Here is a 17,143-nt window from a genome sequence, read left to right on the forward strand (position 1 = left end):
TACTGAATTTTCCCATACTATTAGATGCCTCAAAGATCTCTGATCTTGTCATTTAAAAATTGATAACACTCTGCTTCCTCTCTGCTCCAAAACAATCCAAAGGCACGTTCACAAAACAGTCTTATAGACTCTCCATACTAACCAGTTTGGCTTCAATTTCAGCACATTCTTTCTTCAGTTCCTCTTCTCTCTTTTTCAGCTGATCTTTGATAGCTTGTTGGTTTTTCTTCTCCTGTTCCAGAGTTGAATTCATACTATCTATCTTGCCCTGAAGCTCTAATTTCTGTTGAATCAGTAGTTGTTTTGCATCTTTGAGATTTGCCACCTCCTGTTAGGATAAAGAGCCCAAAGTTAGAGTGGCAAAACTGGAAGTGTTGTTGACTTAAATTCAAAAGCACTGTTTTCCAGTAAGAGCACAGCAGTATTTTTTCATTTTATCACTGGAAGAAAGGATGGTTTTACAGCACAAGTGATTTCACTGTCAAAGATTTTATGCTCATATATACACTAACAACTGCCCGTTGTCGTTTTCTAGTGTCAGTTATAACATTTACTTCACGTTGTTCTCTGGTTGCACTGATCACCTTAAAAATGTAAGACTGATAAAGTAAAAACCCAGCATAAATGGAGAAAAGCTGGTTTGTCTTCATCTTAAACGTTTAAGTACGTACACTATGTTTTAAGCAGGTGTAATGATACATCTGGTTCTAAATATTTGTTTCTCTGCATTAAAAAATAAATTAATCTTGAAGTAGGATACATCGTTGAATTTACAGGAATTCTTTCCCTTAAAATTGCACAGCCAAGTATGCAGATACTAATAGTTTAATAGGTATTTATTATGGAAATAAATCAAAATTTCCACCACAAGTTAAAAGCAACCCAAAGACAACAAGAAAATGCAACCTGAGGACAAGTGGATGTCCTATAAAAAGTACATATATACAACCCCTGGCAAGAGATGGAAAATAGAGTATAAGACTATAAGAAACAATTTCTGCTTCAGTCTGACTCCTAGTATACATACCAAGAGATAAACACAAAGCTACTAATGCTGTCGTACACGATTATGTATAAGTTTTCTCTTTTAAAACAGATTTCACAAAGTGATGACAATTACAGTAAGCATTCTCCAAACCCAAGAAATTGCTGGGCATAGACTGCTTGACAGTAACAAAATATAGATCTCTACCTAAGCCAAAAAGAGCTCTTTTTAAACACTGAAGAACAAACGAACATCTGAAATTTTACTTAAGGCACCACATTACTTCCTTTACTTGTATATAGGTGGAGTCCCTGTACTTGTGCAGCAACTTAAATGCTGTATGTTTAACAGATGTTAATATAATTACTTACAGTATCATGTGGACAGTACACCAATAGTCTTTTAGGAGTTTCATTTCTAAAGAGACTAAAATGTGTAGAACGTGCTTTACTCAATACCGAAAATCATTTATTTGATATCTCCAGGTTTTTACCCTTTAAACTGATCATTTGGTTGTCATGATTTCAGATAAGAGTTAGCCTTTTATGAAGCTCCTGACATTGTTTTTTCTTCCAGACTATGACTCTTCAAGAAAATGTAAAAACCACATCACAACGAGGGAGCTGGAAGCACCTACCACACATACTTGACAAGTATTAGATGTGCCCAGAATATCTGAGTATCTAGAATATCTGGAAAAGTTAATATTCATGACACTTTTGGACATCTTTTCTTTTCTGCACTCCAGCACAGTCAAGCAAGGGTATCCACAATGAATGCACAGTGAACTGGAAAAAGAGGCAGGATGTACATATTCTGCCCATCCCTGAAACTAACACACGTTTTGTGTCCACCCAGCCAAGAACAGTGGGCAATGGTGCTCCTGGGTTATCATTAATTAAGTCTGCATTGCTCAGGAACCTCAGTGAAATCTGTGCTTTGGTTCCCTTACCTGTAATCTTACCATCTTTGTAAAGCCATTCCAGATAACATCTACTGAGTAGGCACATATTTCTTATCAGATAACCAACCATATGAAGACTCAGTTTGTCTCAATATACCTTCTCAAATTCTTGCTTGCAGACTCTAAGCTCTTCACTCAGCTTGGCACTTTCTTTTTCAAGTCTATTCCTTATTTCCTGGAGCTCTGTTGTTTTACATTTTTCATTAGCCAAGTCTTTTTCTTTCAAAATCTTGAAGAGAAATAATAAGTAAATAAAAACATTAAAAAGGCACTAGAAAAGTGATTTCCAAATTCACTGAAAGAAAAAAAAAAAAGTTTAGAACCCAAACCAATTGACTGCAAAAGCTCCAAGAAGGAAAACAAATGCCACATAACTGTCTCTCTAGCCACAATTAGCAGTGCAAACAATTAGCGGCATATTAACTGTTTTAGATTTAAAGCTAGTGTTTTCCTGCATGTCTATCCACTTAGTTCAAATTAACAGCCTATTTTAGAGTAAATTCTCTTCACCATTCTGTTAATAGTCTGTGCACCACAGTCAGTAAAACTGCTGTTGCTATGTTCTACAGCAGCACTATGCGCCCAAAATAACCCTTGTTAAAAACACAGCAGGAACTAACAGAGAGGAGAGGGCAGGGGGACTCACTGAGTGCCCGTGTGAAGATTTCAAAAGACAGAGACATTTACCCTCTCATTCTGAAGATCCTGTAACATTTTGGTCTTCTCGCCCAGCTGCTGCTCCTTCTTTGTTGCATCCTGTTCCAGCGTTGACTTTGCTTTCTTCAGTTCCTGAATCTGCTGGTTATTGCTAGCAATTCGATTTCTGCTGGAAACTAATTCTTCTTGAGCAAGAGCCAATTTTTCTTCTGTGGACTAATTACAAAGACAGCTCTGCAGATTACCCAGCAAGTACAAGACCTTCAGATACTTGACACTCATCTAATCATTTTCCACTGGGAAAATCCGCCACCTACCATGCAATGCTTCACCTCAAAGGTTGACAAAGTATAGCTAAAGGAACTTCTAGGTCACAAGTTTACCCCTAGTGAAAAGAAACTACCCAGAAATGTTTCCATCCACAATACGTTACCATACATACTCCAGTTTACACAAAAATATATGAAACTGCAAAGAAGGAAAAGTGACTGTTTGATGGAAAGAGAATGAGTTTGACTTTGTTTACACACAATTTACAACCACACTGTAACTCTATACAGCTGTTAAGTGGCACTGAAGCCATAGCCAATTGATTTCTGATCTTTTCTAACCCTAAACTGTAGCATCTGAAGCATTTTGCCAGAAAAATCAGACTTAGCGATGGAACACTGCCAGTATTCAGCCTACTCTGCATGGTACCTATATGCAAATGTTGGTGTAAATCAGTAGTTTGTAATATGAGGGAGTCTGAATTTTGAGCATACTTTAGCATACTATAGCTCCCATACAGCAAGTGACTTTTAATTGTGCTGCAATTAGTAATAATGCTACTAACCTTAACTGGCACGCCATTTAATATAACTTTAGCAGTCAATCTACCTTCTATTAATCTGTGCCTTTCTTTCTGCTTTGCTCAAAAATCCCTCACAGCACCCTTTGGAAACAAGAGGGGATCTGGCACACAGCTAACCATTCCAGTTATCCTGGCACAGTCTCCATCAAGACTGTAGTTCAGCCCATTCTTTTGGACTGCCGAGGAGCTCACACCTTCAACATAAAATCACTTCTCGCAACATCTGATGCTGTTTACCTTCATTATTCAGTTTTGGCATTGTTTCCAGAAAACAACAGGTGTGCTCCCAACAAGATAACCTCAAGTCATGAGATCATAGGACAAAGAAAACAAAATGCAAGGAAAATTTACATATCAAAAGAAGACAATCTGTATTTATTATTGTAAATAAAAACAGATGTTAGCTTGGCTGGTGTAACTAAGAAGTTATCTCATCCTGATCTTGTTCAACTTAGGCTGCTGCACTCCAAGAACTACCTGGGTCCCATGACATGGATTCATCCTATCTAAGGGAGGTGACATATGAGCCAGTTTAGTCTGTGTGCCCCTCTCCTCCCTCCCCATCCAAAGAAGGGGCATGCAATTGCTCACAGATGTTAACCTAATGTTGCTTCATGTCTTCAGCAGTGGGATTAGACTGACTGTAGGCAACGTAGTCTCCTGACTTATAGACCTGAGGTTTGGCACCACGGATACTCTCCCAGAACATCCACTGAAGATATACAGACATCGATGCCAACGTTGGAGGCAAAGAAACATTCTTTTGAGAACACAGAGGAAACCAGGATCAACTACAAAAAGCACTAATGCCAAGACTGAGGAAGATTTGGCAGAGTTCAGGAAAGCAGGACACAAACCAAGTATGTCTGCACTAACTCAAAATGAAGGAAGAAATACCAGTTCTGCATTTTTATTAACTCTTGTAAGTAGGCTTTTCCAGAAAAAAATAAAAATAAAAATAAAAATAAAAATAAAAATAAAAATAAAAATAAAAATAAAATCCCATTTATATATATATAAATAAAGTATAAATAGTAATATATATAAATCTATGGCTTTTATGAGCACTCAAATCATGCCCAGTTTCTTTTTTCAGAGACAAAAACACACAAGTTTATTTACTGCTATTAAAGGTGCCTTTTTTAAACTAAGCTAAATTTGCAGCACACAGTATCCATAACATCACTCATTTTAGAACTTCCTACATTTCTCAGTTTTCCTGTGTGAGTCTAACAGCTCCAAAGTTTGCATCTGGCTAAAACTACGTGAACTATTTTCTGTTATTCCATCAGAAACTGCAATTTTAAAGAGCTGTTCCTCGCCCTGTGCTGACAGCACTCCAGCTAGACAGCTGCATGGGAGCTGCACTCTCCTGCAGTGATACATCCCAAGCTGCAAAGCTTCACATGAGAGAGCATTCCCTACTTTCTGCCACAGGCCAATCTGGCAGCTCTCAGCCACCAGCCTGCAGTGACATGCCAGCCACAAGCCAGCAGATGGTGCTCTGTGTACAGCCAGCTCCTGCCATCCCCTCCCTGGGACTCAGCTCACACCACCTGCATGCTCGCAGCCTTTTTTGATCTATCTTCACATCCAAGAATTCTGGCTTCACCAACAGCATGATGCTACACAAATTCATAATATTTAAGTTTTGCCTTCTAGGTTTTTTTCAACTAAAGCAATCCTAGCAATGCTAGCAGCTTCCAAAACAGCCTAGCCATGCCTGGGCTGGGCATCACTGCTTCAAACCTTGCTGACTAAACATAGCTGCGCAGGGAGCTCATATCTCTACCAAAAATCAATCCTGCACGAGTCACCTAAGTTTACCTCATATACAAGTTTTAAAAGCTTCAGCTACTGCCTACTGATAACATCAAGTCCATTCTGAACCCCAGGTCTCCTACCAGCCTTCATTCTCAACTATCCAGAAATTCCTAGCTGTGGCTCAAATCATCTGTCTTAACTATGCAAACCCCCTAAGGCTAAACAAATCACAGATAACTGATGTGAAACCAGACTATGAAATTCTGTCATATGGTTCTTCTGACTTGAGTGATATTTACATATTCAGCTCTCAAAACAAATCTTCCTGAACACTTCCTTCTTTGCAGTCTTTCAAGCCAAGTTATCACTACTACTTTCATTTACAGAATTTAGCATTGCAATGAGACAGCATAGCCACAATTAAACATATATTCCCATCATCCTTTTCCTACTTCTAAATTTTATAGCAAAAAAACAAAAGCAGAGCCAAGAAGACTGCGCTAGCCCTAATTATTATGCATAAATACATAAATAACCAAACAGCCTCCAAAGTGGTATATCACCTCCATGCTGAGGACACCAACCTTCCTGAGCCTCTCCAGCTTTCAAAGATATTCTACACAATACATCAAGTTACCTGACTGCTCATATTATCAACCTTACTTTCCTGTTGCCAGTCACTTTATTTATATACTACAGGCATTGCTAGTCACCTGTTCCTGTCACCTTATTTTACCTTTTTTGCACAGATGTTCCATCTCTCACCATCATCCCAATTCAGATGTTAAAGCATGTGTGACACCTACTGTCCTACTTTGTATTTGTCCAAACCAGAGGTCATCAAGCTGGTTTAATAATACTTATGCAGAGCTATTTCAGCAATAAGCAATATTTAAATTAATTATACCAGAAAGGATTACTGAGCACATTTGATACATTTATATGTCACTGTTTTACCAAATGTTGATCTATGGTGAGAAACAAACTCAGAAAGGAGGGTAGCATGCTATAGTCACTAACCATAGGCATGTTTAAACCACCTTTGTTTGTAGGCAGGCCAAAGCTCTTTTAATCATTGCATAAAGATTCAAACAAGGAGCACTGAAAACAAAGCTTCCCTAACTTGCAGGAAAACATGGCAGGTATTCTAATGCCACAGAGAAGAATGATTAGGGGAATGATTCAGTGACAGGTGCATAAAGGAGTTATTTCTTTCTTTGTTAAAGTAATGCAAAACCTGGAATTAGGATAGGCCTCCACAGTTCATACGGAGCCATCCGGAATGGCTCCAAGGTCTTTAATATTTCAAGGAAAGGACTGAAATCCTGTGCTGGGACAGGTGAAAGGGAGCTGCTCAATCTAAGCAGTTGTCAAATGTGAACAGGAGCCAGCATCCAAAAAGGATGAGATGGCCAGCTCTGCAGAAGCTCCTACTGCTCTCCAAGAACTTCAGAAAAGCCTAAACCAACAACATCAGACATGGGCAATGAATCCCATTCAGCTCTGCAAGTGAAAGGACCCAAAGCTACACATCTCTGCAACACAGTATGGCCTTAGACTAACTGATTTATCACTGACACGAAGGAGGGAGGAACAAATAAGAAGAAACATTTTTTCTTACTGACTGAATTTCCAACAAGATCTTTTTGAAGGCATTACACACTAATACCAAATCAGGTAAATTCCCCTTCAGAATAGCAAAAACTTGAACGACTACATTAGACATCTGCATTCCAGGCAGATCCCTAAACGTACTGTTTCTCTTAGCTTGACATCTATCAGCCAGGAAGAAGCGGAAGAGGCAAAGATACAGGAAAATACTAAAAACTAGAATTCTACAGTTCTACAGATTATCTAGGAGGTGGCAGTTACTCATGTTCTGTTAGCAACTTTGCTCTCATTAGCTGTGCTATTTAAATTGGTTGGAAGCTACAAGAAAAACAAGAAAACCTCTTAAAATAATAAAAAAATAAATAATCTTTCACTTCGCTCCCACAGCTCATATTACCATTGCACAAATGGAAGGGTAGCTCGGGTAAATTAGCAAATACACTTGGCCTGAAATAAGTTTTACTGTGTTCTCTGGCCCACAAGAAGGGATTGAGCATCACTAAATTCTTTATATAAAAAACAACTTCTTTTCTTACCCCATACAGTTCTCACACTGTTTCTTTGTCTTCAGAAAGGATATTAAGTCACACATAACATTAAAATGTCTCTGAGTACCTTAAGGTCTTGTCTGGTTGCCAGCAGCTCAGACTCTTTCCCATACAGGTCCAGCTGCAACTTCTCCATATTTTCCTTATTTTTTTCATAGGTCTTCTGTAAGTCTGCTAGTTTTCCTTTCTCTGCTTTAAGCTCCTGAGCTGACAAAATATTCTGCTGTTGCAGTTTATTCTCCAGTTCTGCCTGAAACATAAGCATAGGAAGTGCCAGTTAAAGTTACAGGCAGTAATCTTAACCATTTCAATAAACTACATTTCTACTGCAAAACTAGATTATTATTTTTTTCCACTTAGGAAATAGCAATTTAGTAATCTAATATTTACAGTTTTATAACATTATTTTGTAACTAATTTAACAACAACACTTAATTCAAATCAGAAAATTAAGTTAAGCATAATAAGACTTAACATTTAAAATCTAATACTTTAAGGCCTACAGTTTCCATAGTCCAACTAACACACAAGTTGGAACACGTAGCACAGGGCAGCCAAAGCTGGAACAACATTTAACAGCACATGGCACGCAACACAGCATTCTCTCATGTTGGAAGATATTTGAACTCCTTCCACTATGGTTTATGAGTTTCATACCATCAATCAGATAAATTCTTTTGGTATAATAAAAGAGTTAGTTTAAAACTCCATTCCAAAACGCTGCAGAGTTTGTCTAAAGTGTTCTCACAAAACTTTCTACTGCTTTACAGGAAAAAAGCAGCTCTTGCTTCATAGCATCTTCTTGAAGCAACATAAAAAATGTGCAATTTAATCTTTTTTACCAACGTACTGAAACTCAGCTCCTACAGAAACTGTATATTTCAGCATTGACTGTTAAATACCTTGATTCCACACCCTTATCTTTCTCTTTCTAACACAACTACAGTAAATAGCTGTTTATCACAAAGACATCAGCATAAAAGTTGCAGCATTTATCAGATAAATGTTTATTAATTTTCTGACAGGAGTATGAGAGGCCGGCCTTACCTTTTCTAAAAGGGCAGTTTTTAATTCAGCTTGCAGCGTTTCACCATGCTTTTTCTTCTGCTCAAAAGATTCCTTTATCTCTCTCAGCTTTCCCTGAAGATGCTGCTCACTGTTCTCTTTCTCTTTCAGAAGACCCTGAATTTCCAATACTTGCGCTCGTGTTGAGTCAAGTTCTACTGACAACTGCTTAGAAATCTATATTCAAAAATATTAAATAACTGTATATAATTTTAATTTAAATCATTATTTATACATTTAACTGTCAAATTGTACCATTCAAAAAGCAAACAGACGAATTCACAAATGAAAAACCAGACAAAGCTGTTAAAGCTGAAGATATGGTCTCTGGCTCATACCCCAAAAGACTGCTACAAGTTGGGGAGTGTCCGTTGCTTGTAACCTGAAAGGTTACAAAGCCCTCTTCTACATTGCTCTATGCATCTGCCGATTCACTCTGTACCAGGCAGTATCTTTCTTGCGAGACAGTAGTACACTTGTTCTTACATTTTTAAATAACCTGAAGACTATTTGTAGCAGAGTTTCCAAGGACGCATTATTTCTTTCATACAGAACCAGGCTGTCCCATAGTGTCAGTGCTACGAGCTCCTTCTTCAGAGCAGGATAATAAAGAACACTGACAACCAGATTTAGATTTTAAGAATACCTATACCACAAAGATATCTCTTAATCTCCACCCTTAGGTCACCTCTGGTCTTTTTTTCCCATTCAAAATTAAAAGCAAGCAGCTTTTTGCAGCCAGCTGTGATCTGTGTTTTCCTGCTGCCAGCTGTAGCAGATACCAAACTCATCCTCCTGTACTCGCCACAGAGCACCATAGTGCTTCTGTCTGAACAAGAGAGGAGACAGAGTAGCAGCAGCAGTCACAGAGGAAAGGTCTGTATGAAAGCATTACATCTACACATCCACAATCCCTCTTTCAGGCAGCAAGAATCCACCACAGTTCAAAACGCGCTCACTGCTCATTATGCTTTCCTGGTTCCTTCAAGGAAGAGGTGACAGTTTAGGTAAAGAAATTCATAAAAATGGACTTGGTCTTCAGTCTACTAGCTGAACTAAATGATTTTGTCTGAATGCTCGTCTTCTAAAAAGTTCACTTGGTCTGTATGAAGCCACAGACAATTATAAAAGTTTGCAAAAGCAAATAAATCCTCAAGAATATATGACAATTTCCTGTAAACCACACGTGGAACATTTGGATTAGGCAACATGGTGATGCCTGAGCCGAAAGCAGATCTAAGGATATAAGATAAACAATTCCATTGTTCATGGAGCATAAGTTTGAAAGAATATGAGGACACAGTCATAAAAACATAACTGTTTCCATAACGAAGAAACTGCAGGGCCAAATTGGTATATATAGAACAAATAAGTAAGAGCAGAACTTGTATTTTAAAATACATCTAGGAATTTTTTAGTATCACTTTATTCTAGAGTCCCAAATGTGTTACAGTTTGAAAACTGCAACTCTTTTGCCCTCAACAATCCCAGCATGAGAAGCTGAAAATCAATCTTTTCAACATGTTATTACTCTTTTCTTGATTTTTCAAACTTAAAAGGTGGATGGCTTACCCCCTCCTCTTTTTCCAGTGAGTTTTTCAATTCATTCCTCTCTTTAGCTACAGACTCTGTCTGTACCTGAAGCAGCTGTTTTACTTCTTGGTAAGATTTTTCCTATAAAACAGAAGACACAAGCAAATATTTCTGGGACCTACTAAGACCAAATGCCAGCTATTTTCATAAGAGCTACAGAAATCTTTACAGAGAATGTTTGTGGTTGTTTTTTTCCCCAGTGAAAATGCCTTCCTCCTCAGTTGTGGACATTTTCAGTTAAAAATTCCAGCAGTGAGAAATCTAACCTGACCACTGCTGATAACATATACTTTAAAGCAGCTGCGTGTCATAAAGATTTTCTGATTAGGAATAGTCTCCATGGTAGAAGCTGCTGTTGGCAGCCTTCTTACGGCAAGCATCGGGCTCATTTCTCACTCAGGACTCAAAAATTTTTGATGTTCTAAAACTCATGAGCAAATACATTTGCAAAATTATTCAAACAGCTACATTCTAAGCACTCAAGTCAGTGACGAGACTTCCAGTGATTAGAAGCAGAATCTGGAAAGTCTAAACTCAGGAGAAAATCCTTCAAGCTTTTAGGAAAAACAAATATTTAAAGAGCAGTAACTAAAGTAAGCAAAAAAGCTTATCTTCAAAAAGCAAAGGAGGAAAGGAAAAAGTGTTATTTTTAACTAGGAGCAGATTTATTTTTTTTTATAGAGTAGAATAAAAGTAGCTACACACAGCTTCTGGGAAATGGGGACATGCAAGATATTTGAATGTTTATTGATACAGCCATCAGTTGTATTACCAACAAAGCAAAAGGAGGAAGAAAAAAAGGTGTATTTTAAGGCTAGTCAGAGCCTATTCTTCTTACCATAGTACACTGTTTGGGTGAAGTATTTGTTATTATATTGCCAAGTACAAGACTTCTCTGAAACTGAAATAATACTACTGCTCATGTATACTCTTAAGTTAGGCAACTCCCAAAAGTGCAAATACAATGGCACTAATTAATTTCCATGCCGTCTCATCTTATGCACACTATTTTCAGTCAGAAACCTGTTTTAATATCAGACAATAAATACTTCAAACTTAATATGTAATGAACAAAGCTACTAACCATTTCTGCTACAGCTGCTTTTCCTTTCTCTACTTCTTTTTCTAATTCTTCCTTCCTTTTTTTGAAAGATTCAGAATTTTTTGAGAGCTTCTCTTTGGTAGCTGTAAGGTCCTTTAGCAGAGTTTCCTTCTCTAATTTCACCTGTTGCAGCTCTGATGTTGCTGCTTGCATTTTACAGTCTAGTTCCTTGAGCTGTTTACTTGTGTCTTGACTTGATTTCTCAAGATTCTTTTTGAGGCTGGCATTTTCCTCCTCTCGCTTTGAAATCTGCTGTTTTGCTTGTTCAAGGGCCTCAGATTTCTTCTGTAAATCCAATTTAGCACTAGAAATACTGCAAATACAAATCAAACAGAGAAAAATAAAAGATTTTCATGTTTCTCTTCACCGGTTCTGTTGTAACATTAAACACCTCTACTTAAGAATATTAACTAGTAACTAATTCAAAGAATGCCTTTTTATTTGAGAACATGGGCATTCTTTATCTCCAGTAAAGACATATCAGCAACTCTAAACACTATTTTGAGATGGATTTTCCTTCCTCAAATACCGTACGCAGGAACTACTCTTTTGCCTCTTATGCAAAAACCACAAATTAATCTTTGAAAGATACAGAGCTATGGATACTTCAAGATGAATCTTAGTGCTTCAAATCGTTCAGATATTTAACTGACAAGCATGGTGAACAAACTGGAATGCACTGAATCACAGTTGTGAGTGACTCACATGAGATGATGTGGCAGATGGTGTCTGCACGGCAGGTAAAGTGCAAGAAAACAACTGGGATCTAACTCAGATCTCCTAGCAGAGAGAATACGGCACGTTTATCTATGATTTTATAAAATTACAGGAGGGAAGAACAAAATTTCAAGTTTACTCCAAACCACTCTAGTTCTACGTCCAACTTCAAAAAGTACTACAACACAGGGAACACATACACTTCTCTTTCTGCTTCAAGTTGTTTATTCAGTTCTGCTATTCGGAGGTCTAAGTCTGTAGATTGCTGTCGCTGCTGCTGTACCTCCTGAAGAGCTTGTTCTTTGCTTGCTTTAGCATCAAGAATGTCAGCCTCAAGTTTCTGAGATAGGAAAATAGAAAAGTTAGAGCCATTGGAACACAACCAATACAACAAAAATAACAGTAAAAAGCCTAAGTCATTCAGCAGTATTTACTGGAAAGTCCTTACCATAGAAAGCAGTGACAATTCTCACACACTATCCATCTCTTTCACTAGTTGGCCACTTGCCCTTCATTATTTAGTTCCTGCAATTCTTATGCTCCCCCAAAAGCAAACTATTTTGGTAAAACATTCTGAAATCACCTTTAAATTAAATGCAAGCAGTCATTTTACTGCAAAGTAATGAATAAAACACAGACATCTTTAAAAAGCCATAGACACTGCTTGGCTTTGGAGCTAGCTTCTCAGCTACCAACAGTTTCAGCAGTTTCAACTGACTATTGATTTACATAGCCCCAACTCTGACATTCTTTGTAACAACAAAGACATGAACTACAGCTATAAAGAAATCCTGCGCTCATCTAAAAGAGGGTTTATTTTGTTTTGTTTTTAGAAGGTATTTGTTTGTCTGTATGGAATACAAAGAACACAGCAATCAGGTACTGCTTAGACTCTTCAACACACTGGCTGTTTTATAGGCACTTCTATTTTTATGCAATGGTCATAATACAAAATTGTCAAGTTCCTCTGAAAAAATTCCTGAGGATTTCTGTTGTTTGTTGTGTGTTGTTTGTTTGTTTTTTCTCCTTTTAAATACCACACATCCAACTGGAATAACACAAAGAATGGTGATGACATGAAGTCTTTTACACACAATTGCATTCCTGTAGACAGAATCAACAACAGCGCTCAGTTTCACTCTTCAGCTACCAGGGGCTTCATCAAATCTTGTGCAAGAAAACAGTGTATTCTTCCTAAGTATTTGAGTCCATTGGTTTACTTGCAAAACTTTTGCAAAAGAATTAAAAACACAAATGAAAGCAGGTAGAAAAGCACATAAGCTAGGAAGAGCATCCTCTAGACTGCTAATCTTCAAAAAACAGGCACACAACACCAAGAAAAAATTCTGTAGTGCTCCTAAGATCTCTCTATTATTTGGTTTCACATATTGCAATTCTGACTCTCAAGAATGTTTAACATTAAAAAGCACCGAAACGTAAACCTCAAATTTTAAAACACTGAAGTATTCGGAGCAATTCATAATTAGGAGTAATTCGTACCAATGATTGAAAACGTTAGTATAGAAAAATGTCTGAAGGTTCTGTATACCTAATGATGGGCAATGTAAGAGAAAAGCTAAGCCCAGGAATGGAATGCAAAATGCAAGATCGAATTAGCAGAAAAATATAAAATATATGGCCTGAAAGGCCTTAAAACCAGAAAGGTAGTATTAACGTGCGCTAACCAATGTAAGACACATTCCCTGGCACCACTTGGTGAAGATTATTCTAATTTCTGGAAGTAATCATGTTCCCTCTCATAGCACTTTCTAGGCATAGAGGTTGTTAGAAGCATACTAAAGGAAAGTGGCAGTATAAGGGACCTTAGTGTGATATGCACACCCAGAAGAAGAGAATATGATTAAAGGGTATATCAGTGAACACTGGTGAGAAAGAAAACTTATGGAAGTCATACTTCATATAAATCCTTCCCTGTAATCTGTACACAGCTTTTATCAAATATCACCAAGCAGCAGTGAACATCAGTCTCAGTAAGTTCAGACACCGTGTTCAATACAAACCTTAAGCTGTCCCTCTAGCTCTTCGGTTTTCTGTTCTAAATTAAGACGTTGCTCTTTGTAGTCTTTGAGATTGGCTTCCAGCTGAGCACAGTATTCCTGCTTGTCATTCAGCTTAGCCGTAACCTGATCCAACTGAACGCTGACCTTATTTAACTCCTGAGGTAAAATAAAAATAAGAGGGTTGTTAGCTTCTTCTAAGTAGCTTCTAGAAATGACTAATGTCCTTTGAATATATGCTTTGAGTGATCTAATACATTGAAATTAAAAAGGAAAATGATGTTTCCTTTTTAATCTGAGAGGCAGGAAATTGAGAGGGAAAAACACAAACAAATTCTCTTTGTTAAATACGTCTCTCACAAACTTTACAGGCTATGAGCTAGAGCTTAAAAAATGTGTTTCAAGTTATAAAGAGATGAGGAACTGTACGTCATGCTCAAGATCCTGGAGTTAACACAGCAATAATTAGGATATAACACAAAACCTAAGAGAAAACTTGATGTCTCCCAGGAATGAAGCAAAACCGAAGAAGAAAGCCTGCAGTAAAACAGAACAGTAAACTCTCCACAAACCAAGGATCATTTCAGATCATTGGTTCAACACAAAACGATGTGATTTCCATAGGAGATATGAACATGTTTGCCTTGAAAACACTAAGATGACAGTTACACCCAAGCTCCTTACTCTCCAAGCAAGCTCATTTGTTTAATTATTAGTTAATTATGTCTTTAATTAACAGGTCCAAAAAGATATCTTATGTTTATAGCTATCAATTACATTCCCACCCAAACACTGGTGCCCTTGGAAGTGCTGAATATTTCTCCTAAGATGACAACAGCATGGATTCTAATAATGAAAATATTTGATTCAGCACCTGGTGGAATGCAGTAGTTGGATTAATGCAAACTAAAACATGCAGTTTTAACAACCCTCATATCTTTCTGTCAGCTGGCATGCAGATAATTATTTCTGAAGAAAGATTTGATTTTGAATTTATCTGAATCTGTAATACAAGTTAACAGTTTTCAATTGAACCCAGCACATTATATAAACTTTTCTTTTTCATAGCATACAAGTTCAAATTGTACTCAAATACCACAGCTGAGACCACAAACCATTGCTGAACATACAGCAAAGACTGGATATCCAAGTAAGTTCTTTACACTGCAAAATGCCCATATGGTCCAGATTACAGCAAAAAGAACAGAAAACACATCACATGGTTAAAATATCCTAGATGATTATTTCCAAATGCATAGTCACATATTTATATAGTTTGTAATCAGACTATTCTTAGATCTGTAAGTAGATTTTTAGGTAACATAGGAACTTTATGTTTGCGTGTTGCTCATAACCTGTTGTTTGTCTTGCAGCGCGTGCTGGGCGGTGTCCAGATGATTCTGAAGGTCTGCTCTTTGAGCAGCTTTTGATGCTTCTGCTGAAAGCAGCAATTCAGTTTTTGCTTTTACCTGAAAGACAAGTTATACTTCGTTACAATATCTATTATTAGTAACTTCATTAGAAGTTTTCATGTACTATGGGAAAAGAAAAGAGGAGAAGTGGAAATTTTTTCACGTTTTAGAAAAACAATCAACATGTTAAACCGCAGTTAGTTCCTTTATTTAGCTAAAAACAGAATTAAAGAACAGTCCTATTCACATTCTTCTCTAAGGAAATATTTTTACATAGAAGCAAAAAAAATACAAAATGGAATAGGCTTAATATATTCATACACATGTGTACCTCAATAGCTTCAGACTTAATGAACGTTTGAGGTCCTCTAAAATTTTTAGAGGAAAAAGAATTAAAAACTAACTAAAATATGCTGCCATGTGTATGCTGTCTTTCACTGTTACTAATGGCATTTCAGGGAGCAACCCCTAACTCCTTCCAAAATATCCAGCCACCTACATTTATACAGCAGCTATGAATGGTGTTGGGGCATAGAGGCAATTCTCAGGATCACTGACTACTGCAGCTTGTTGGTTTTTTTATCTGTAACATAAATGTTACTTCTCAAAGGCTATAGCAAACCTCGTATTGCCTTAAAAAGCAGTTGCAACAGGCCATAAATTACTGTCTTAGCACTGAAGTCTTGTTGAAGAACAACTGAAATATTATAGCAAAATCCAGCAAAAGCATCACAGAACAACTAGACCTGCTCAGAAAACTGAATAACAGTACTTTACACAGTGTATTAATCAAGCAGTACAAGGTGTTATAAGTATATTAATTGAAGAAAACAATATCTGCCAAACTTCTGATCAAGGTGTTGTTTATTCTTTGTGTTATCCGAACACCATCAACTGGTTTTAGCTTAAGCAGCACTTAACTGTACATAAGTCCACACTGAAACTATAGTCAGGAATTGCCTTGTTTCATTCAGTTAAATCAATAACAAGGCAACTTTTGTTTTATTTTAGATGAAAGCTACCAACATAAAAAATTTCTATGCAGCAGAAACATCTTTAATGACTTGACAGGCTTTTTCAATCTGTTGCACAGAACTCAGGAGTGATAACAGCAGTTTTGTGGATGATTAACCACTACAAATACAACAAAAGATGCTTGAAGACAAATTTTCTCAACTTGATTATGAGTTCCCACTACCACCACCAAAAATTACCTACCCAATAAAGAAACAAAAATCAACCTTGCTATCTATTCCTATTATAAATCCACTTACATTTTCTGCTTGTTTATCTGCCTTATCTTCATCTGTAGATAGAAACGTAATTTTTTCCCAGATTGCTTTGTATACTCTCCACAGAGAATACAGAAATCAGGACAGGATTTATCATTGCCAGGCAGCATAGAGTTCCATTACCTGTACATCAAGTTGTGATACTTTCTCTTTACTTTCATTTAGCTGGCTGCTCAACTCAGTGATATTGGCTTCCAGAGAGAGCACCCGGTCTTGAGCAGCTCTTAGGTGTGCCTTCTGCTCCTGCACTTGCTCATGCAAATTCTCTTGGGCTTGTTTATGACTTTCTGATTGATTCTTCAGCTTCTCTGTCAGCTGAGTTACCTGTAGCGAAAACGGAGGTAAACAAAGTCTGTAACAGAATGACCAAAAAAGTCATAAAACTTTGGAATTCTAGGATGTCTTATCACAGTTCACTTCTAACTTTAACTATTACAATAAAGCTATATTGTACAATATCAGAGTTTCAGTAGAATACCAGTTAAAGTGGAAACAAAATGGACTCATCAATTTAGCCTCACTGTAACAAAATCAGTAACTGAAGAAACAACAGATGCAGACT

General features: G+C 37.1%; 1 protein-coding gene across 2 annotated transcripts in view; it reads right to left on the minus strand.

The window, feature by feature from the left end:
* EEA1 (early endosome antigen 1) overlaps nt 1-17,143 on the minus strand; it is a 73,013-nt gene that overhangs the window by 10,215 nt on the left and 45,655 nt on the right. For both annotated transcript variants that reach the window (XM_072329540.1, XM_072329529.1), the window contains 11 exons: nt 16,705-16,905; nt 15,233-15,346; nt 13,881-14,036; nt 12,060-12,199; nt 11,125-11,455; nt 10,020-10,121; nt 8,430-8,624; nt 7,450-7,632; nt 2,637-2,822; nt 2,047-2,178; nt 143-328 (listed from right to left, as the gene is read on the minus strand). In XM_072329540.1, coding sequence (XP_072185641.1) covers nt 143-328; nt 2,047-2,178; nt 2,637-2,822; nt 7,450-7,632; nt 8,430-8,624; nt 10,020-10,121; nt 11,125-11,455; nt 12,060-12,199; nt 13,881-14,036; nt 15,233-15,346; nt 16,705-16,905 — 1,926 coding nt within the window. The remainder of the gene's footprint in view (nt 1-142; nt 329-2,046; nt 2,179-2,636; nt 2,823-7,449; nt 7,633-8,429; nt 8,625-10,019; nt 10,122-11,124; nt 11,456-12,059; nt 12,200-13,880; nt 14,037-15,232; nt 15,347-16,704; nt 16,906-17,143) is intronic.

The sequence above is a fragment of the Excalfactoria chinensis genome, chromosome 1, assembly GCF_039878825.1.
Source record: "Excalfactoria chinensis isolate bCotChi1 chromosome 1, bCotChi1.hap2, whole genome shotgun sequence".
NCBI lineage: Eukaryota > Metazoa > Chordata > Aves > Galliformes > Phasianidae > Excalfactoria > Excalfactoria chinensis.